This window comes from Podarcis melisellensis, assembly GCF_964234715.1.
Source record: "Podarcis melisellensis genome assembly, chromosome: 10".
In the NCBI taxonomy this organism is placed as follows: Eukaryota; Metazoa; Chordata; class Lepidosauria; order Squamata; family Lacertidae; genus Podarcis; species Podarcis melisellensis.
In genome coordinates this window covers 76,107,422-76,130,319 of record NC_138542.1, presented here as the reverse complement: position 1 = coordinate 76,130,319, position 22,898 = coordinate 76,107,422, and the positions used below count along the sequence as shown (strand labels likewise).

General features: G+C 45.2%; 1 protein-coding gene across 5 annotated transcripts in view; it reads left to right on the top strand.

Moving 5' to 3' along the window:
• Nucleotides 1-10,763, top strand: part of LOC309378680 (uncharacterized protein) — a 141,543-nt gene extending 130,780 nt beyond the window's left edge. The window contains exons 1-7 of one of the 5 annotated variants that reach the window (XR_014172155.1): nt 1,724-1,806; nt 5,348-5,596; nt 5,787-5,868; nt 6,108-6,190; nt 6,933-7,059; nt 8,373-9,561; nt 9,593-10,763. Coding sequence is in view for 4 of the 5 variants with exons in the window: in XM_081927208.1 (XP_081783334.1) it covers nt 1,711-1,806; nt 5,348-5,596; nt 5,793-5,868; nt 6,108-6,190; nt 6,933-7,059; nt 8,373-9,118 (1,377 nt within the window). In the remaining variant the exon portion in view is untranslated. Of the gene's footprint in view, nt 1-1,702; nt 1,807-5,347; nt 5,597-5,786; nt 5,869-6,107; nt 6,191-6,932; nt 7,060-8,372 lie in introns of those variants that run through there. The other 4 variants (XM_081927208.1, XM_081927207.1, XM_081927210.1 and 1 more) reach the window with 4 other exon arrangements.
• Nucleotides 10,764-22,898: the final 12,135 nt, after the last annotated feature.

Here is a 22,898-nt window from a genome sequence, read left to right as displayed (position 1 = left end):
TCCCCCCTCCCTCCTCCTTATGTTAATCCGGTGTAGCTCTGCATATTCCCCCCTCCCTCCTCTATATGTTAATCCGGTGTAGCTCTGCATATTCCCCCCTCCCTCCTCCATATGTTAATCTGTGTAACCCAACCTCCCTTTAATATATTCATGATGTAATCTGTGTAACCAAACCTCTCTTTAATGTATTCATGACGTGTTTTGCACTGTATTCTGGGACATGGAGGGAAGTTTCAAAAACTCATGTCACCCCTTTCTCACTGTTCAATCTCGTCTTGAACCTGTTGGCCAATAAACTTGGATCTTCTGCAGTTTGCTCCTGTCTCCGGCTGAGCTCATTTTCCTCCGCAGGGACCCACGGACTAAGTCCGATGAGCTGGGTGGCAGAGCAGCCTCGCACCCAGATTTTTGCCGTAACAGGTGTCAATTAAAAATTGTAAAATTATACATAAAAGCAATACACATATGGGATGTTTGGGGGCGGGATGTTTGGGGGCGGGATCTGGGGTTGTGGGGGCGGGGTGAGAGGAGGATGTGCCGGGAGGGGAGGGAAAGAATGGGGGGGGGGAGAGATGAAGGTTTTTCCCCTCCCCTCTTCCTTCTGGGAACAGGAGAGCGGGGGAGGCGCTGATCCCGGAGATCCAGCGGCAAAGTGGGTCCCGTCCCCCTACAAGGTTTGCACTGCAAAATGCTCCCCTCCCCCACCCCATGAACTTAGATCCCTCCGTGTTTTAGGTCTTGGCGCTGCAGCCCCTCCGCCCCCCCCGAAGTTCCTTTAAGAGCCCCACATTGCAGGGGGCAGCCTCACCTGCAGTGAAACAAAAACCAGCTGCCCTTGCCGAGTGGAGCCAGGCTGGGGGGCACCGTGGGGACCCCAGAAACGTGTCCCTAGAAGAAATGAGTCTGATCCTGCAGGGCTCACCTGACGCTCTGATGCAAGTGAACCCCCTTGGTCCTTCAGGGAGAACAGGTATAAACTTCACACTCACACACTACATACACCACATTTCTGTTATTAATTCATAACGCCACATTTCTGTTATAAATTCATAGAAAATCAACCATACATCGGATTTGCACTGTTCCATTTTTATTTTTACTCCATATGACAAGAACTAACAAAGGGGGGGGGGTGACTTAGTCCTGGTCAGCCATAATCCCTTCACTGTCTCAGCACATACACTGGAGCCCTGCCCATGCCAACCCTGATGATCCCAGACAGAAGACAATCAAGATCACAAAGAACTTGCATATGGGAGTGGATTCAACATGGACTGCAACAAAGGACACTGATCAGATCTTCCCTCTGGGGGCAGGAAACTGCAAACTCCCCTTTGTCTCCTGGAAGTGACTCAGGGGGAGGGGGGGAAGGGAGGAACCAGCCAGGTGACAAGACACTCAGGTTACCACCAACTCCTCCCTCAACCCCTCCTTTCTGTAATGTATGCATGATGTTTCTGGGGGTGGGCTTGATCTAGAGGAGGGGAATTTCAAAAGTTTTTATAAGACCTTGCACACTATTCTTCTGGGTCTTTCCTCTCTCCTGCACGTGAGGGGAGCACCCTGTTGCAACAGTTCAATAAAGGCCAAGCCTACAGGCTGCTGTTTTGCTCCAAGTTATCCTGGTTGGTGTCTTTGTTTTGTCCAAGGGAGCCCAGGATTTTTCCTGTAACAGGTCTCAGGAGGGCGGCAGCTCTGCTCTTCCTTTGCATGGATGCGCTGCTGGCCCCTTGGATCCAGGAGTGGGGAAATGCATGCAGAGAAACCCCATTCGGATGTATGGATCAGTCCCCTTGTATAACAGAGGTTGTCCGCAGACAGAAACATTTGGACATGAAATATACCCTGGTCCCTAAAACCTCACCTGTGAAAGGAGGAGGAAGGAAGGAAGGAAGGAAAGAGAAAGCGCTTCCTCTTGCAACCTGTGGAACTGCCTCCCACAAGAGCCAGGGAGGCCACCAATCAAGGTGTCGTTAAAAGAGGAGGAGGCCAATCTGTGGAGGAGGAGGAGGAGGAGGAGGAGGAGGAGAGGGCGATAGGGGAATCCTCTGCCCTGTCTCCCCTATAGGAGGGAGCCCTCTGGCCTGATCCTGCAGGGCCCATTTTCTCCTCCAGTGCTTAGTGTTGGGATGCAGCCAAGGAATTGGGGGGAAATGGCAGGCCCCCAGCTGTGCTGGGCAATCTCCAGGCCTTGGATCAGCCTGAAACTGCAACCGGAGCTTCAGCAGCTGGGCACACACACTCAGCAGAGTAAACGCACAACAGAAGTGGCTGGAGAGGCATATGTGAGCAGATTTACAAGCAGTTTGTTCAGCACACATCAGGACAAAGGAATCATGTCTCCTCTCCTTCATGTCCAAAGCAAGACAGCATAAGCAAAATCTATACAGTGGTACCTCGGGTTAAGTACTTAATTCGTTCTGGAGGTCCGCACTTAACCTGAAACTGTTCTTGACCTGAGGCACCACTTTAGCTAATGAGGCCTCCTGCTGCTGCCATGCCACCAGAGCACAATTTCTGTTCTCATCCTGAAACAAAGTTCTTAACCCGAGGTAATATTTCTGGGTTAGCGGTGTCTGTAACCTGAAGCGTCTGTAACCGGAGGTACCACTGTACACAAAGAGAAGTTCCCAGCAAGCTGTGCTGGAGTGTAAGCAGGCATGTGACACACAACAGTCTTGCCTGTCCCTTAAGGTGGAACGGAAATATTCTAACACTTAGTTCCTCCAGATGCAAGCGTGGCCTCTGAGATTGTGGGGGGTTGGACTAGATGATCCTTGGGGTGCCATCCACCTCTATATTCCTATGAAAGCACCACTGGAGGTCTCACAAGCCAAGGCACTGAGAGCAGGAGAGGTCCTGCTGGAAAGGAAACAACCAGTGCAACTGTTTTAAAACAGGAATCCAACGTGTTTGTTGTGGGGGGACTCAGTGGGGAGGGGTAGACCCATGGATGCCGCCTTGATCTCCTTGGACAAAGAGGTGGGAGAGAAATGCCATTCATAAAGAGAGGCAGCCCAGCCAATCACCTGGCTGCTGCATTTTGGGCCAGTTCCTGAGTCTCCTTCAAGGCGGTTCCACACAGAGAGCGTTGCAACCATTCCATCTGGTGCAGAGCAGGGAGGACCAGGGCCATGTCCTCTCTGTCCCAAAAGGTCTGTGGGGTGGGGAACTAGCCTGAGCTGGACATGGGTCTCAAGCGACCATGATGGACCCAGGAGTGCCCTCAAGTATTCATGACTGGGGAGGGGGAGCGTTAAGCAATGTAACATCATCATCATTACTGTTAGTTCCCTGCCCGTCATCCAACTCTCCAAGAGCAGTTTACAAAATTTAAAAAACAGCAATAAAAACAGTTGAAAACACATTACATGCATAGAAAGGCGAGTCTCGCTTTATCTGCTTTTGAGTGCTGTCCTTTGACCCCACCCACATGTCATTTGGCCCTCAGGAGTTAGCCAGATAAGGGAAGAAATGGGCTCTGAATGGGTTTGGGCAGGAGAGCAACTCTTGAGGAACCCTGGGTTAGGACCCCCCCCAAACCCAATGCTCAGATAACACTCAGTACAAATGACTCACTTGTCAATCATAGTTCTGACTTCATTCCTTGACTGAAAACTCTGAAAGGCAGGAGCAACCAGGCTGATTCATCTCTCAGAAAGACCAGCAGTTCCCTGCACATTTTGCATGGTCACTTTCCCTCCAGGAGGGCTGGAGACTTACTGTATTTTTCTCTCCATAAGATGCACTTTTTCCCTCCTAAAAAGGGGAAATGGGTGTGCGTCTTATGGAGCGAATGCAGGCGGAAAACGTCCCCAAGAGTCGCACACACGCTCCGCGCGGCTCTTGCGGGCTCTTTCCTGAGAAGGGAGTGACACGGCCAGTCAGTTCCTTCTCCCTCCTCGTAGAAAAGCCCGCAGGAGCTGTGCCCCCTTTAAAGAGGGTGCGGCTCTTGCTGGCTTTTCCAGGAGGTGGGGGAAGGGACAGAGGGCAGCCCTTCAGTCCCTTCCCCCACCTCCTGGAAAAGCCCCCAAGAGCCCCAAGAGCCCCAAGAAAGAACACTCCCTTTCACTAGCCGCATGGAGCATGTGTGCGGCTCTTGGGGGTTTCTCCCTCCTGGGGAAAAGCCTGTAAGCACCACATACATGCTCCCTTGGAAAGGGAGCGCTGAGCAGAGCCTGGGATGCATCCAGGCTCTGCTCAGCACTGTTGCTTTCTGAGGCCAAAGGAAAGGACTGGACCCTGATTAAAATAAGACACGAGGCTTTGACCGGCAAGGCTCTCAGAGGAAGTGCGTACACCACACCCCTCACCAGGCCATTTTATTAGCAAAAGAATCCTTTACACAGTGCTCGTAAGAACCAATCAGATTTCCTCTGAGCATTTAAACAAACCCCAAGTGGGGACAAAGTTAAACTATAAACACTAGTTAGGCATGCATACTTTGGAGTAAATGAATGAAAACTACAAAGGAGCACATTCAGCAACCCCGGAGGTCATAAACAATCAGTACACATGATAAGAAGAATGGCCAGGAGGACAGTGACCCTTGTCACCTTAATGTGAAACCTGTTTCCTGGTCTGTCAGAAAAGCTACATCGACGAAACTGGCCATTGTCTTTGAGGACCCAGGACGCCTGCCTGTCTAAGTGTGTACGTGACTTGTGAAGAGAGAGAAATGGGCAGTAGAGGGAAAAGGGCATGAATGTAGAATCTTATGGGATTTAATCAGAAATTATCATCAATATATCAATCCCAGTCAACACAATGGATTCATTGTGGACACAATGGCTTGATGTATATTTTATAATTCCACATGGTAATCCCATCTGATCCGTACAAGCGCTCCCTTTAAAATTTTTTTTTCTCTTGCATTCCCATTCTAAAAACTAGGTGTGCCTTATAGTCAGGTGCATTTTATGGAGCGAAAAATAAGTTTTGCTTCTCCTTTCTAAAGAAACCTCAAGAGTCTGGGTTGTGGTGCAGTCCAGAGCTGGCTCTTCCAAGACTCATGCATACTTCCTCGCGGAACATTTTTCTCTTCCAGGCAATAGGTCAGTTTTGTAACAGAATGGTGTGTTTGCTTTGTAGAATTTGCAAGGATCTCTAATTCAGACAGACAGAACTTGGCAGAAGATCAAGGGTTTCCTTCATCTCTCTTGGAGGCTTCCTGAGAGCACAGATGGATGAGCAAGACTCAGCTGGCCCTGAAGCAGGAAGAAGCCATGCCATCAGAACTGGGAACAATGGGGGATTCTGGGGAAAAACTGTGCAGAAGATCCTGGGTGAGGAGGACACCCTTCGCTCAAAGGTGCAGAGCCAGCAGTTCAGGCAGCTCTGCTTCCAGGAGGCCAAAGGACCTCGAGAGGTTTGCTGCCGACTCTACCACCTTTACCATCAATGGCTGAAGCCAGAAAGGCACATGAAAGCTGAGATGCTGGACCTGGTGATCTTGGAGCAGTTCCTGGCTGTCTTTCCACCAGAGATGGAGAGCTGGGTGAGGGAATGCAGAGCGGAGACCAGTTCCCAGGCAGTGGCCCTGGCCGAAGGTTTCCTCCTGAGTCAGGCAGAGGAGAGGAAGCAGGCAGAGCAGCAGGTGAGAGAGACTTTCCTCTGGATACTCCAAAGGGGCTCCGAACATGAGTGAGGGTATCTGAAAATTCTCCATCCTTTTTTTGGAAAGCAGCCATTGAATGCTATCAGATTGCTCTTCAGTTTTTGCCTCTGCCATTCCTTTTCTAACTCTTCTTCATATTCTCTGTTTTGAATCTTTGTTGCTATTTCAGAGACAGGATCTGTTTGCAGAAATGGGCCCAGATTCCTCTGAGACCAAAAGGACTCTGTTGGACACCAGAGAGAGGCTGCTGGGTAAGGAAGGAGTCCATTCTCCATGTGGTCGCTTTCTGTTGATATCAAAACGAATCCATGGGATGTTGTCATCTTTTTTGGGGGGAGACACTTGGAACCGAGAGTACCAAGGAAAGGAGATGTATTTTTAACCCAACTAAATTATGAAATGGGTCCAAATGTCCAGATGCACTTAGAAGGTGAGACTTTTTGGAGAGCAGCTGCACTCCTGGCTTCCCACTTACCTCTGTCTCTTGCAGGTGACCAGATGATGCCAGCAAGACCTCCTCATCCATCTATTCCTGGTGGGGAAGGAGAAGCAACGACTGCGGAAGCAGCTCAGGTAGAGGGAGGGAGCCCTGTGGGGAAGGGGGCTGAGGGGTGGGGCAGCCAGGGTGCCTCTGGCCCCCAAGGAATCTCTCTCCTCCTCTTGGCTTCTGTCCAAGCTTCTCTTAAGGCATCTTTGTCAAGGACAGCTTGGACAGAAGCCAAGAGGCTGGGAATGCCGTTCGAGAACCTTAATGTGCTGAGAATAAGGAACAGCCACCTTGCCTTAACTCACCTTCTGAAGGTCAATAGGATGATTCATAAGTCATTGTCATTTTACTTGTAGAGTTATCATTGAATACTATGATAGGCTTCTAAGCAGTTCATCAAGCCTCAAAAACAGTTCCCAGGATTCACCTATCCAGTTACATCAGTTGCACAATGGGGCTTTCCCCCCCTTCTCCTCCCCCCATGCACTTCTTGAAGTTGTCTTTAGGGCATCAGAAGGGTCTCTCCACCCCCACCCCCCGAAGAACAGGACATGAGGAGCAGAGAGGGGATCCTTCCATCTGGCACAGACAGAAGGATTTTAAGAACACAATGTAGAGTTCCTTCCATTTACACAAAGATTAATGTCCATCACTAAATCACACAAGAAAAGAATTCCACTAAGACATTAAAAGCAGCACCCACAATTAAAACGTGCAGCAGGACGATCTCATTGAAACAAAACACCATTTAATGAGCAGAAAGAAACAGCAATGTGTAGCAGATAATCTTTATGCTCTCTAAAGAGGACCTCTTCATTTCTCTCTTAGGGTCCAGTGTGCTTTGAAGATGTCACCGTTCGTTTCACAGATGAGGAATGGGCGTTGCTGGATCCTGACCAGAGAGCTCTGCATAAGGAAGTCATGGAGGAGAATCGTGGGATCGTGGCCTCTCTCAGTGAGGCTCCGTTGTGGATCATAATCTCTCTTTGGAAATTCCATGCATCTCTCTCTGTGATAAGCCTCCCTGGTTTTGAGGGAGCTCTACATGGCCACTTGCAGCATTTGGGATTCTAATACCCCTTAAACTGACCTTAAATGGAGGGCTATCAGCATGTTTTGACCTTGGACATGATCAAGCCAGCATAGAGCTTGCTGAGAATGGAGTGGGAACATGCTGGGAATTTGAGGTTAGGAAAGCACATCTTTGTTTCACACTGTCCTGCCTTGTATTGCCCAAAATCTTCCTGACACAGAGCTTGTGGAAGGCATTGAGGGGTTGTTTCTGATGGTTGTAATTGTCCACAATTCACTTCACAAAGCAGCTTGCTCAACACACAATCCTGATAGACCTTCATCTTGGTATTGGTTAGCATCCCATTCACCCATACGGTGGTCCCTCGGGTTACAGACACTTCAGGTTACAGACACTTCAGGTTACAGACTCCGCTAACCCAGAAATAGTACCTTGGGTTAAGAACTTTGCTTCAGGATGAGAACAGAAATTGTTCCGCAGCCCCATGGCGGCAGCGGTAGGCCCCATTAGCTAAAGTGGTACCTCAGGGTAAGAACAGTTTCAGGTTAAGAACAGACCTCCAGAACGAATTAAGTTCTTAACCAGAGGTACCACTGTACTCTTTTGGAGAGGTGAGCCATTGCCGTAACTGCCTCGCCAGTACCCTTATCCTGTCAGCATCAACGAAGAGGTTGTTGGTTTCTTAGGTAGACAAAATCATCCACTACCTCCAGTGTCTGAAACTCGCATGGTTCTAGGCACATTTTGCAACAGGGAATGTCATAGACACGAGCAGTTTCCGAGCTCTGCTCACAGAATCTAATATTTTGGATTTAAACTGCAGAGTGGAAGGAAAGGAGGACCTTTTTCTGCGTCCCCACTTCCAGCTACTCTACTCTCTGAAGACTGAAGGAGAGACCTTCTTAAAAACTCAGAGGGGTGGGCAGGGGAAGGACTAGACCATGTGAAAAATGAACATATTATTTCAGCTGCTGTTCATTCCTTTTCAGCTTTGTATTTTTGTCATAGGAGAGTGCATATGGACATTCCATTTTTGAGCCCATAACCTAGGTTTAAGGTCCTCTTTATGTCTTAACTGTCCTATCTCTGTTTCTAACACTGACCACCTCTAGTGTGTGGTCAGCAATGTTGATGCATGGAATTCTTCCTCTATCACAAGGGCTAGTGATCAATATTCAATACAGTGGCACTCCATTTCTTCCGGCAGCTCTAATCCATTTCTTTCTTCATTGCAGGTGGTGATGATTCGGAAATAGAGAGACAGGATGCCCATGACAGAATTCACACAGTGGAGAAGCCATTGCCACTCTTGGAGTGTGGAGAGAGCTTCAGTCACAGCTCCCATTCGACTACCCACCAAAGAAATGCTATTGAGAAGAAACCCTCTCAGTTCTCTGAATGGGGAAAAACTCTCTGTTGGAATGAAAGCCTCACTTCACAGGAAATAATTCCCACAGGGGAAGACCCACTGAAATGCTTGGAATGTGGAAAGAGCTTCAGTACGAGTGCACATTTCATTTCACATCAAATAACTCACAGCAGGGAGAAACCCTATCAGGGCTTGGATTGTAGGAAAAGCTTTAATACAAGCAAAACCTTCCGTAAACACCAGAGAATTCACAGGGGAGAGAAGCCATTTCAATGCCGAGAGTGTGGAAAGAGCTTCAGTCAGAGAATCCATCTCACAGCCCATCAAATAATTCATACAGGCGAGAAACCCTATCAGTGCTCAGAATGTGGGAAGAGTTTCACTGTGAGCTCCAGTCTCACTTCCCACCAAAGAATCCATACTGGGGAGAAACCCTATCAATGCATGAGCTGTGGAAACAGCTTCAGTCAGAAGGCAAGTCTCATTTCCCATCAAAGAATTCATAGTGGTGAGAAACCCTATCAGTGCTTGGAATGTGGGAAGAGCTTCTGTAAAAGTGCCCATCTCACTACCCATCAAAGCATTCATACCGGGGAGAAATCCTATCAATGATTGGATTGTGGAAAGAGTTTCCTCCAGAGAGCCGATCTCACTTCCCACCAAAGAATTCACACAGGGGGAAAACCATATCAGTGCTTGGAATGTGGAAAGACGTTTAGTCACCGTGCCAATCTCGTGGCACACCCAAGAATTCACAGTGGTGAGAAACCATATCAGTGCTCCCAATGTGGGAAGAGCTTCACTGTGAGCTCCGGTCTCGCTTCCCATCAAAGAATTCACACAGGGGAGAAACCCTATCAGTGCTTGGAATGTGGGAAGAGCTTCACCCGGAAAGACAACCTCACTTCCCACCAAAGAATTCACAGTGGTGAGAAACCATATCAGTGCTTGGAATGTGGAAAGAGCTTCAGTAAGAGGACCAAGCTCATGGCCCATCAAAGAGTTCATACAGGGGAGAATCATAGAATTTTAGACCTGCAGGAGACTGCTGGGTCGTCTAGTCCACTGCAGGACTCTCAACTCAAGCATCCATGACATATTGCCTTCAAACTTCTCCTTACAAACCTCCAAGGAAGGAGAGTCCACAACCTTCCAAGGGCGTCTCTCATTTGAAGCCATTGGTTTGGGTCCCAGCCTTCAGAGCCGGTGAAAAGAAGCTGGTTCAATCTTCCACCTGACAGCCCTTCCTGTTCCTCAGAAGGCTTGGTTTCCCAACCCTTAATTGTCTTGCTCACCCCCCTCTGCACACCTTCCAGCTTGTCAAAATCCTTCTTAAACTGGGGCACCCAGAACTGGACACAGGACTCCAGGTGTGGTCTGAACAAGGCAGAAGAAAGTGGGACTATTACTTTTCTTGATCTGGACACTTGACTTCTTTGGACACAGCCTAGAATACCAGCCTATTTCGCTGATGTTGACTCATGTTAGTCTTGTGGTCCACTAAGACCCCAGGTCTTTTCCATATGTACTACTGGCAAGCCTGGTATCCCCCATCTTATATTTGTGCAGCTGATTCTTCTTGCCTAAGTGCAGAATCTTACCTTTCTGCTTAGTGAAATTTATTGGATGCCTTTATATACCACCTGTTTCTTCAAGAAGCTCAGTGTGGTCTTAAGTCACCCCCCCCCATTGTTTAATCCTGACAACAACCCTGTGAGGTAGGTTGGGCTGTGAAGCCATCACCCAGTGGGCTTCATGGCTGAGTGGGGGTTTGAACCCAGGTCTCCCAGTTCCTAGTCCAAAACTCTTAAGCACTGCACCCCACTGGCTCTAGAATGAGACTCTTGGAAAGTGCATGCATGCGCATTTATTGAAAGTTTCAGTGCAATGTCTTGGTGTTTCTAGTTAAAGTTTTATACGCATGTACCAATGACATTAATATATTAATGGTAATTACAGTAGAAGAGTAAATTTTAGGTAATGCTAGACAGCGATAGGGTTAGTTTGGAATGCTGGGATTGAAAAATTGAACAATTTCCACATGAATCACAAGAAGATCTAAAATATAAATAGAAAACGGCAACAGCAACAACCCCCGAAAAAGCCCCATGTCATGTATTGATGAAGTTGTTAGAAAATTTATTATGGGAAAGGGGGTAAAAGTCTTAATCTTCTCAGGGTTCCTACTCTTTGTGTGAATGAACCTTGTTGCTACAAATAAAGATCAGGTCTCCTGACCGCTGTTTTGCTCCTTTAACTTGCCTGGATTCTCCTTCTTTGCTGACCCCGGAGGGACCGTGGGGTGTGGCCCCCCGGGGAGCTGGGCAGTGGAGGAAATCAGCACCCCAAGATTTTTTCCTTCTCAGTGCTTCTCCACCTGAGCCGCTTACCTAAAAGCTTGACACCCTGCAATGAGACAGGATTGTGTCCCTGCCCTCAGCAAACAAAATAGCTCCCCCCCCAAGATACTGAGGTGCCCTGAGGCCTGAGCAGGACCCCCAGTCATTGAAATGAAAAGGGGAGAGGCTCAGGAAAGTTTCAGGGAGCAGACGGGGAGGGGGCAGCACAGGCTCCAGAAGCTCCGTCTCGCTCATTCCTCCACACTACTCCCCTCCCCAATTACACCTGCCTCCCCCCTCCTACGGCTCCTTCACAAGTGTGGGGAAGCTGCGCCCCCTCTGCTCCCCCCATCACAGTTCCTTTAAGACCCCAAGTTGCATGGGGACAGGCTCACCTGCAGCGAAACAAAATGCAGCTGCCCTGGCCGAGTGGAGCCAGGTTGGGGGGCACCGTGGGGACTCCAGAAATGTGCCCCTAGAAGAAATGTGCCCCCTCTGTCTGAGGCAGCCCTCTTTCTGAAGCACCAAGAGAGTAAACTGACAGTTCTCTGAATGGAGAGGAGCAGAAAGTGGAGTCTCCTCAAGATCAGTATTGGGACCTGTGGCTTTTCAACTTTTTCATAAATGATCTAGAGTTAGGAGGGAGCAAAGTTTGCTGATGGCAGTAAATTGTCCAGGGTTGTTCAAAGAGAGAGAGATTGCAAGGAGCTCGAAAAGGACTTCTCCAAATGGGGTTGTTACAGGAAAATCCGAGGGCTCCCTTGGACAAAACAAAGACACCAACCAGGATAACTTGGAGCAAAACAGCAGCCTGTAGGCTTGGCCTTTATTGAACTGTTGCAACAGGGTGTTCCCCTCACGTGCAGGAGAGAGGAAAGACCCCGAAGAATAGTGTGCAAGGTCTTATAAAAACTTTTGAAATTCCCCTCCTCTAGATCAAGCCCACCCCCAGAAACATCATGCATACATTACAGAAAGGAGGGGTTGTGGGAGGCATATATTACAGAAAGGAGGTGCTGAGGGAGGAGTTGGTGGTAACTTGAGTGTCTTGTCACCTGGCTGGTTCCTCCTTTCCCCCTCCCCTTCCAGGAACTTCTAGGAGACAAAGGGGATTTTGCAGTTTCCTGCCCCCTGAGGGAAGATCTGATCAGTGTCCTTTGTTTGAATCCACTCCCATATGCAGGTTCTTTGTGATCTTGATTGTCTTCTGTCTGGGATCATCAGGGTTGGCATGGGCAGGGCTCCTGTGTATGTGCTGAGACAGTGAAAGGATTATGGCTGGTGACCAGGACTAAGTCACCCCCCTTTGTTAGTTCTTGTCATATGGAGTAAAAATAAAAATGGAACATTGCAAATCCAATGTATGGTTGATTTTCTATGAGTTTATAACAGAAATGTGGCGTATGTAGTGTGTGAGTGTGAAGTTTATACAAACAGAATGATTGGGGTGGGGGGGGTTCCTGCTACAGTTCCCCCCTTCGGAGATAAGATTGCAAAGGTGGTTACTTTGCAATCCTTTTCTCCGCACAATTTAAAGTGGTAAATATTAACCTGCTATTCTCCGTCCCAGATGCGTGTGTCCATGTGAACTTGAAAGGGACTTGGATGTCATGCTTCTTAAGGATATTTGTATAGAAATATAACAGTGTAACAGTGCACATAGTTAGACATAGGATATCACGTAAAATTAATATTTTGTTGCTCAGTTACTTGTGGTATTTTAGCACCTTGGAATAAATATTTTCTCAATAGTGGCGTATGCTTTACATTTAGCAAGAAGGTCCACTAATGACTGAAAAATGCAGTTTGCTTTGCCCCCCACCATTTTGTGTTCTCAGGTGTCAAAGTAGTTCTTCTGTGGTCTCACAGTAGTGGCAATCCCTGGTGAATCCACTTAGGGCTTTCATATTAACCATGTTGCCTGGCACTCACCACAGCTGCCACAGGTTTGGACACGTCCTGAGGGAAATATCCTTGCCTTGGCTTCCTATGGGGGTTTTATTATTGGTCTTGCAGTCATGGGAGGTTGCGCACTTGCACTTTAAGGACCAAAAAGCTACTTGCAGCCTGGATACACTTGCCCAATTCAAACTGAGTCCAATTTGAATTTTATCTTGCCCCATGGTTCTCAACTCTTCAAACCAATCTGTTAAAAGAAAACCATTCTTAAAAGGGCACTTGTCCAAATAATTCAATTTAACTCTATAAGGGATCATTCCTGCTAAACCAAAGCATATCCACCTTCATGTATCTTAGAAGCTTCTCCTTGGTAAAGTGAGTTTTTTTAGCACATTTTTTAAAATGGGTAGGGAAGTTGGCAGAGTGCCAGGTGAAACAACTAAATGTAGTTATAAATTTATCTAATTCTAAACATTGGACTACATAATAGCCTGATCTGTAAAAAAAGCATAAAATGTATGAGAATCCTCCACTGGGGTGTAAGGAATAAGACATTAAACATAAAACCAATTACACACAAAAATAGCCCCCCTATTTGTGGAAATAACACACTGTCAGACACATTTCAACATTCCTACATAATAACACATAATACAAAACAAACTAATTAAATATCAGTTGCATATCTTGAGACAATTGTGATATTTTTACGCATGTATCTTGAGGTTCAAAAGTCAGAAAATGTCCTTGCAATTCAACTCCACCCCCCTTTGTCAGCCCCACTCCCCCGGCAGTCTATATCCTTTGAAACAGATAGCTGTGGCCACATTGAAAACTTTGATGTCTTCTGTTGTGGTGGCGAAGGTTTTCATTGGATCTGTAGTAACACACTTGTAGAAGTGATATCCTGTAAGGGCAGGGTGGACTTAAAAGACACAGTTAAAATAATAATAAAACACACACATACAATGACCTATGAGGAACCAAAAATAAATAAATGCTAAGACACACAATTTTTAAGAACCCTGAAGTAACCTGTTTTGGCATTCTAATGTCCCAAATGAGAATAAAAGAGTGTTTCTTGATGTGACAACATCAGTCAGAATGTTAATAGCAAAATACTGGGAAATGACTTAATACCAAGAAAATGAATGGCAATTTAAAGTTGTGCAAGTACCTTGAACTAGCCAAAATGAAAGAATTAATAAGAAATGATCAGGCAAAGGGTAAACAAATACCATTCCACAAACAATGTTAGGTTGTGCTTCGCTTAATTTCTTAGACATCATGGAAAAACTGATTAAATAAATGAAAAGAGATTATTTGTAACTTAAAGCGTCAAAGGCACGAAGAGATGGAAGTCACAAATACAGCAGGGATTCAGACATGTTTCACAGAACAGGAAAGAAAGTTGCTGTGGGAGAAAAGAAGGGACAAAAACCTTTGTTATTGGGGTTCACATATCCTGTTAAAAGGGAAAAATTATTTCATGTGAGAAGCCTGACAGGAAATGCTGTTCCTAAAATGCACACAAAGTCTGTGATTTAAATCCCTTGGGGGGGGGAGTGCTTTGAAATTTACCTGTGAAAAGAATTTGGCATGTTAATCATGTTAGGATTTGAAACTTGGCACACCTTTTGTCTTGCGAAGCCCCTGGAGCAAAGGACACATTAAGGGTGATTTCCCTCAGTGGCTCCAAGTTTTACATAAGGAAATTAGGATAAATTTCCCCCTTCAGCCCAAGCTCCTCTCACTCCCTACAGTTCCCCCTCCTTCCTCTCTCTATCTCTCTCCCCCCCTTTGTTGCTGCTTTTAGCCTCTGTGCATGTGCAGAGTTCATATCTCAGCAAACCTTTTATACTATTGAAAATCTTGAAACCTTTGGCTAAATTACCATTTGAAGGGTAAGGAGTAGATTTAAAAATACTGTTAGATTTTTTTTAAAAAAAACTAAAAAAGAGAAACTGAGCAATTAAAGTATTCAATAAAGTTAGCAATTGTAGCCCAAGCAAAAAGGACTGCTTCCTTTATGTACAGGAAAGGGCTATCATTTTGTGTGATTTCCCTCTGGTCATTCACGGAACAATGCCACGCCCTTATATATGGGGGGAAAAAATGGCCAGAGAGTCAGAATTTATAGGATTTTTTTAACATTCTCAGTCATTTCAGCCTTACCATTTGCAGACAAATTTTTTTCTGCCCTTTATTTACAGGATAAATGGTCAAGACTCATATGTATTTTATGTGCTTAAACTTTGAATTGACTTTGAAGTTTGATTTTTTTTAATAGTAGAGAAAATGATACACTGTAATCACTCAAATGCTTGAAATTACCAGTTTTGCTTCAAAACATCACGGATTTTACCTCTCACCTTTTTTAAGAAAAACAAAGAGCAAAGTTGGGCTGAATTTCAACTCATCACATGCTTGCAGACACATGGCCCTCCACACAGCCACAAATTGGGAGAGCTAAAAGGGACCCTTGGGTCATCTAGTCGAACCCTAAATACAGTGTTCATAGCAAGATTTCAAAGCAAGATTTGCACTACCAAAAGGACATATACATTTAAATACAGATTTTCAACTGGGAAAGGAAACATCTATGCTCCTATCATGTACTAAGGAAGAGGAAAATAAAAGTACCCAACTTTACACAGAACCCTTTTAGCAGATCTTGAGATAGTTTGAGTGAATTTGCTTCCTTCAAGTTCCTAGAGAAATTATCTTTAAAGGAAGATTGAAGTGAACATTTTTCCTAAGAGGGAGAGGATCTCTTATAAAACATAGTTAAAACAGCCATAGATTTGATTTAAAAGGAATACAAAATTGACAGTTTTTTTTTTTTTCATGAACTTGCAGAGGAATAGTAAGGCTAATCTATGCCCCCCCCCCTGCAGTTTCCTTTGAAGGAAGCTTACTTGGGAGTAAATTTACCTGGCCCAGAAGTAAGAAGGAGAAGGGAAAAAAAACCCTGAAAGAGACAGAATGAAACAAGGGGGCATTTTCTAAGAAAAGAGGCCAGGAAGTCTTATAGAGACTGATATCAGGACTGGACTCAGACAATTTTGCTGGCTATGGAAGCCTCTACATTTAATACCAATTTTAATACCAATTTTCTTAGAAAGAACACATTTTCATAGGCAGATGCTTAATGAAATATATACACTGCATTTTAGCTTGAGAGAGCAGTTGGCTCTACTAGGCTTTTGCAGCAGAAACATTAGTTTCTTCACAGCACATTTCAAAATACTGGAAAAAAAATACTGGAACACGGATATAAACTCATAAACTCAAATGTTGCAACATAACATTATCTACCATCAACTTAAAATCATACTCCTCACTCAAGCTACTCGGAGGAAGACTCCTTTGAGCCTCTCTCAAAGAACAAACATTTGCACACTTCATTCTAATGATTTTTTTTTTCAAAGAAAAAATATTTATTTATTTTTTTTGTCTTGTTTAAGATTGATAAGGCCCAACATGGCTTCCTTAGATTTAAAATTTTTGAAGCAAGCTTGCAATTTAAAACTATGTGCATTTAAGAACAGTCTGTGGATGCCGGAGCCAATGTAAACACAAACACTTTTAATATTCCAAATCTTTGAGTACATCTCTTATCCTTTTTTTATTTTCAAGAGAAAACTAAGATCCCTAATGTGTGGGCTCTCAGGCTGGGCTGTTATTATATCTACTGCCTTCTGAGCACCATTAAATTTACGGTTTCATGTTCTAGCTTTAGGTTATAGTTTAACACCACAAATTTGATGTGTTCAGCTCTCCCTAAGGGTTCAAACCCTGATTTTGTTGAAGGATCCCTGGGGTGGCCACTGTGCCCTGGGTTCCAGGTGGTGGGCCTAAGCCACCCACTAAAAGTTACAATGGTCTCGTACTTTGTACTTGGAAAGACCATTTTGCCCCTTTATTTTATTATTATTATTTTTTTTTTTCAATTGGAGATGACAAGCTGGAGGCGCATATTAGAATCCTCTCTGGGGCAAAAAGGCTTCATGGAAGCCTTGTTGCCAGGAGGAGTCCAGCTAGGGTGTTTAGTGAGCTCCCATTCTCTCATATGTTATTATTAGGCTTTTTCTTTTCTTTTCATTAACGAAGTACGCTAAAGACAGAAAGAGTGGACGCACACACACAAGGGAGGAGGGGCAATGGGAAAGAAAGGGGGGACAGAAAAAGGATCCTTTCAGTACTCAAAGTACCCTTGACTAACACAATTCCTACTTATCTATAAACCACGAATTAATTTCTGGAAATCTCAAACCTGAACCTGAAACAAAACCACGGGTCTCTGCCCGGAACCTCAAACCACGGGTCTCTCTCTGCCCGGAACCTCAAACCACGGGTCTCTCTACCCGGAATTCCTTTACCTCAGCGCTGCTTACAAGACTAATCCTAGTGTGGGGCCCCAATTCCCCCCTCTACCCTCCACAACAGCCTCCTGCCTAGCCTTTGAGACTAAGTTCGGAACCCCTACTGGACGCTTGCGCAGTGCAATGCCAGATTAAGGCCCGAGAAAATGAAGGTTTGGAAAGGAAACAAACAACCTTGCGTTCTGACGTACCCGGGTCATCCCTAACAAAGGTCGCCAGGCAGCAGGGGCAGCTTTGTTTGCATAATAGACAAGAAAGAGAGAGAGAGAGAGAGAGAGAGAGAGAGAGAGAGAGAGAGAGAGAGAGAGAGAGAGAGAGAGAGAGAGAAGGCTTGGATGGACCCCCCTGGACGACTCCGAAAGAGGGACGTCAGAGAAAACAGTAAAGAGCCACGCTTTCCCAGACTCAATTCTAAGACGGAAAACGGGGGAGAAAAGGGATAGAGAGATTAAGGCGTCCCTGGACGATCCCGAGAGGGAACGCCGGAAAACAGTAAAAGTACCACAATTTCCCCGGACACGTTCCGTGTAAGAAGTTGGGGGGAGAGAAAGGGAAAGGTTTTGATGTTCCTAGACGACTCCGAAAGGCAACATCATACAGTAAAGTTCCGCGACCTCCCTGGCCACCCTCCGAAAGGGGAGAATCGGGGGAGAAAAGGGGAGAGTTTAAGACGTTCCTGGACGACCCCGGGAGGGAACGTCAGAAATGAAAGAAGGAAAGTCTGGCTGTCGTGGGGACGCTGCTTCTCCACCCCCCTCTCAATGTATTTACTTCAAACCATACTCACGTTCGAAGATGTCCCCCGCGGATCCCGGGATCCTTTTCTTTTTTAGCCGGCTTGACCTCGCCTTTGCTCCCCTGGTTGGGCTTTTGGTGACGATTGATTACCGCCCGCAAAGAGGAGGCAGGGAGAGGAAGAAGGATCCCTGGGCTAAGGTTGCCCAGTGGCGCCCGATCCCCTCTATCTCCCCTCTCACCTCTGCAGGAGAACCAAGTGTCCCTGAGAATGGTCGCCAACTGTTACAGGAAAATCCGAGGGCTCCCTTGGACAAAACAAAGACACCAACCAGGATAACTTGGAGCAAAACAGCAGCCTGTAGGCTTGGCCTTTATTGAACTGTTGCAACAGGGTGTTCCCCTCACGTGCAGGAGAGAGGAAAGACCCCGAAGAATAGTGTGCAAGGTCTTATAAAAACTTTTGAAATTCCCCTCCTCTAGATCAAGCCCACCCCCAGAAACATCATGCATACATTACAGAAAGGAGGGGTTGTGGGAGGCATATATTACAGAAAGGAGGTGCTGAGGGAGGAGTTGGTGGTAACTTGAGTGTCTTGTCACCTGGCTGGTTCCTCCTTTCCCCCTCCCCTTCCAGGAACTTCTAGGAGACAAAGGGGATTTTGCAGTTTCCTGCCCCCTGAGGGAAGATCTGATCAGTGTCCTTTGTTTGAATCCACTCCCATATGCAGGTTCTTTGTGATCTTGATTGTCTTCTGTCTGGGATCATCAGGGTTGGCATGGGCAGGGCTCCTGTGTATGTGCTGAGACAGTGAAAGGATTATGGCTGGTGACCAGGACTAAGTCACCCCCCTTTGTTAGTTCTTGTCATATGGAGTAAAAATAAAAATGGAACATTGCAAATCCAATGTATGGTTGATTTTCTATGAGTTTATAACAGAAATGTGGCGTATGTAGTGTGTGAGTGTGAAGTTTATACAAACAGAATGATTGGGGTGGGGGGGGTTCCTGCTACAGGGTGAATGGGCAGAAAATACTGTTCATTGTCAATGAGATTAAAGTGATGTATGTTGGGACAAAAAAATACCTCTTAATGTCATATACAGGCTCATGGGTCTGAAATGGATCTCTCTGTGTGCTCTAGGAGACCAGGGGAGAGGGGAGCTGGTCACAGCAGGAGGGGGAGTCTCCCTGGATGCTTCAGCTGATGGCCTCCTCTGATGGTCTCCTGCCCCCCTTCTCCTCCCTCTGAGCCTGAACTGCTCTCTGCCCCAGCCTCTTCCTGCTCACCAAACCCTGTTTCCTCCTCAGCTTGCAACACCGCCCCTCCCACTCTGCTCCCCTTTCTCCCTCTTTCTGCTCATCGCCATCCCACCACCAGTCCCTGGGCTCTGAGCCTTCTTCCCTTTTGTGTTCCCCAGCTGGTGCCTCCCCCCTGCACCCCTCCAGTCCATGACAGCAGCAGCAACAACAGAAGTAAAATCAGTATGATAGTAATATGCACTGTGGGCCTCTGGTAGGAAAACTCCCTAGCAGCATGACTGAATAAAAACTTCTGGGACTATGGAAAAGTACTATCTTCCCCAAACCCCCGAAAAAGCAGGAGCTCTGGGGTTGCCCCATGGGGTTCAAGAGTGAAGATGGGCCCATCAGGAGACTTCCCTGGTCCCTGCAGCCCCTCCGTTCCCCTCTTGCAATTAGGCTTGGGGGGAAATCACCCATTAAATTACAGCATTTCAAGTTTTTTCCAGAATGTTTAGGAGGCAGGGATGAAGTTCTGGTGAAGAAGCAGTGCTTGGAGATCATAGGGTGGGGGTGGGGGTGACAGAGTTTGGTGCAAAAACCGTCTTGCATGCTTGAGTACAGCAACTCCAGAGCATGGGCCAAGTAGCAGCAGGGTAGGGGCCACGTGCAGAGCAAGTCCCACACTGAGGTCAAAAACACACAGAGAGGCAGCAGGACTTCTTCAGTAATAGTTTACTGAGCTTTCAAAGCATACAGTTCTCACTGGGTCCCCAGCGAGGCACAAAACTTGGCTCCTGAGAGCAAATCCAGTTTCAGCAGTAAAATCATACAGCACACAGGATATCCAAGTCAGGCACACAAACCGGCAGAAGGGAGCAAGGGAGGAAAGAGGCTGGAAGGACACAGGGCAATGGAGGTGTGACTTTCGCTTCCTGTCGTCTGGGAGGGAAGTCAGGAACTCGGCATCTGCAGGGGCTTCATGAAGAAGAGCTTTCTTCTTTTCCCCCCAAAAGTTTATTCATTTTATAACACAAACAGAAAAACAAGCAATGAAAACAGATTATTCTCTTATCCTTATTTTTCTAAACATTGTTAGGTGGGCTTCCCCAAGTCCCACCTATCTGATTTTCATTTTACTTCTTCTTTAGCAGTTTACATATATCATAGTTTCTAACCATCTTTTTTTATCACACTTAAATTAACTTCACATTTTATCGCTTACAAATAATATTATTTTAAAATACACTATCTTCTACTTTAACCCTACAGCCTATATCCACTTCCAAAGCTATTCTAAGATTTAAATATTAACATATTTTTTCAAATATTCCTTAAGCTTCTTCCAATCTTCTTCCACCATCTCTTCTCTCTCATCTCGGAGTCTCCCAGTCAGTTCGGCAAGTTCCATATAGTCCATCATCTTCATCTGCCATTCTTCGATAGTTGGTAAATCTTGTTTCTTCCAATTCCTTTTTCCCCAATTTCTCCCAATCCACCATCATGATATTGTGCCCCACATCCCTGGCCCATTCAGTCATTACAGATTTCACTTGTTCATCTCTCGTATGCCATTCCAGCAATAAATTATACATCTTAGATAGGTATTTTGTTTTTGTATCTAATAATTCCATTTCTAGTTTGGATTTCTCTGTTTGAAAACTAATTTTCTTATCCATTTTAAACATTTCATTTATCTGGATGTACTGGAACCAATCATCTAATTTATCTTTCAACGGACCATAAGATTTTAATCTAAATTGGTCCCCTACTTCCATCAAACTTTCATTATACTTCAGCCATGTATCTTTCATATTCAACCTTTTATGGGTCTTAGCTTCCAATGGTGATATCCATCTGGGTGTTTTCCTTTCAAACAAATCCCTGTATCTTATCCAAACATCATCCAGAGATTTTCTAATTATATGATTTTTAAATCTTTTGTGAGCTTTTAGCTTGTCATACCATAAATATGCATGCCAACCAAATACATTATCAAAACCTTCTAAATCCAAAACATCTGTATCTTCCAATAAAAACCATTGTTTCAGCCAGCAAAAGGCTGCAGCTTCAAAGTAAATCCTTAAATCTGGCAGGGAGAAACCCCCTCTCACTTTTACATCTGTTAATAATTTAAACTTAATTCTGGGTTTCCCCCCCTGCCAGATAAATTTAGATAATATCTTTTGCCATTTCTTAAAACAATTCAACTTATCAATGATAGGGAGTACTTGGAACAAAAATAGCACCTTAGGCAATACATTCATCTTTATTACAGAAATTCAGCCCAGCAAAGATAGTTTCAACCTTATACAAATATCCAAATCTCTTTTGATATCTTTCCATAACTTTTCATAGTTGTCTTTGTACAAATGCATTTTTTGCAGTCATATTTACACCCAGATATTTCACCTTTTTCACAAACTTCAGCCCTGTGGGTTCCTCTAAACTAAGTTTTTCATGTATCGTTATTTCCCCCCCCCCTAAAACTTTGGTTTTATTCTTATTCAATTTGAAACCTGCAACTTGTCCGAACTGTTGAATTATCTTCAGTGCTTTGATTGCACTGAACTCAGGGTCCTGTAAAGTCAATACCAAATCATCAGCAAAGACTTTTAACTTATATTGTTCAGTTCCCACTTCTATGCCTTTAACTTCCTCATCATTCCTTATCATATTCAGCAGCACCTCTAGGACAGAAATAGAAAGCAGGGGGGAAAGTGGGCACCCTTGCCTGGTTCCCTTCTCAATCCTAATTTCTTCTGAGACCACATTGTTAATTATAATTTTTGCTTTCTGCTCCAAGTAAATTGCATTAAGACCATTAAAAAATTTTTTGACCGATCCCCATATTACACAAGTTCTGTTTCATAAAACTCCAAGAAACATTATCAAAGGCTTTCTCTGCATCAATAAACCTAAACATTGCTTTAGGATTCTTTTTTGCCTCCAATCTTTCCAGCACATTCCTAATATTATCTTTCATATGCCTCTCAGATAAAAAACCTGACTGATCTTTATATATGTGCTAATTCAAAATCTTCTTCAATCTTGTAGCCAAAATATTTGCAAATATTTTATAATCCACATTCAACAAGGAAATTGGTCGTTGATTCCTTACTTGAGCTCTATCTGTATCTGGTTCGGGTATCAGAGTGATGAAGGCCTCTTTCCAGGACTCGGGTGCTTTGTCCCCCTTTAATATTTTGTTACAACATCCATCAATGGTTGTATCAGCCAATCCTTAAATATTTTATAATACTTGGAAGTTAAAGCATCAGGTCCCAGTGCTTTGCCTATTTTCATTTGGGCAATAGGAGTATAGCACCTAGATCAAGGGAAGTAATAGTGCCATTGTATTCTGCTCTGGTCAGACCTCACCTGGAGTACTGTGTCCAGTTCTGGGCACCACAGTTCAAGAAGGACACTGACAAACTGGAACGTGTCCAGAGGAGGGCAACCAAAATGGTCAAAGGCCTGGAAACGATGCCTTATGAGGAACGGCTAAGGGAGCTGGGCATGTTTAGCCTGGAGAAGAGGAGGTTAAGGGGTGATATGATAGCCATGTTCAAATATATAAAAGGATGTCACATAGAGGAGGGAGAAAGGTTGTTTTCTGCTGCTCCAGAGAAGCGGACACGGAGCAATGGATCCAAACTACAAGAAAGAAGATTCCACCTGAACATTAGGAAGAACTTCCTGACAGTAAGAGCTGTTCGACCGTGGAATTTGCTGCCAAGGAGTGTGGTGGAGTCTCCTTCTTTGGAGGTCTTTAAGCAGAGGCTTGACAAC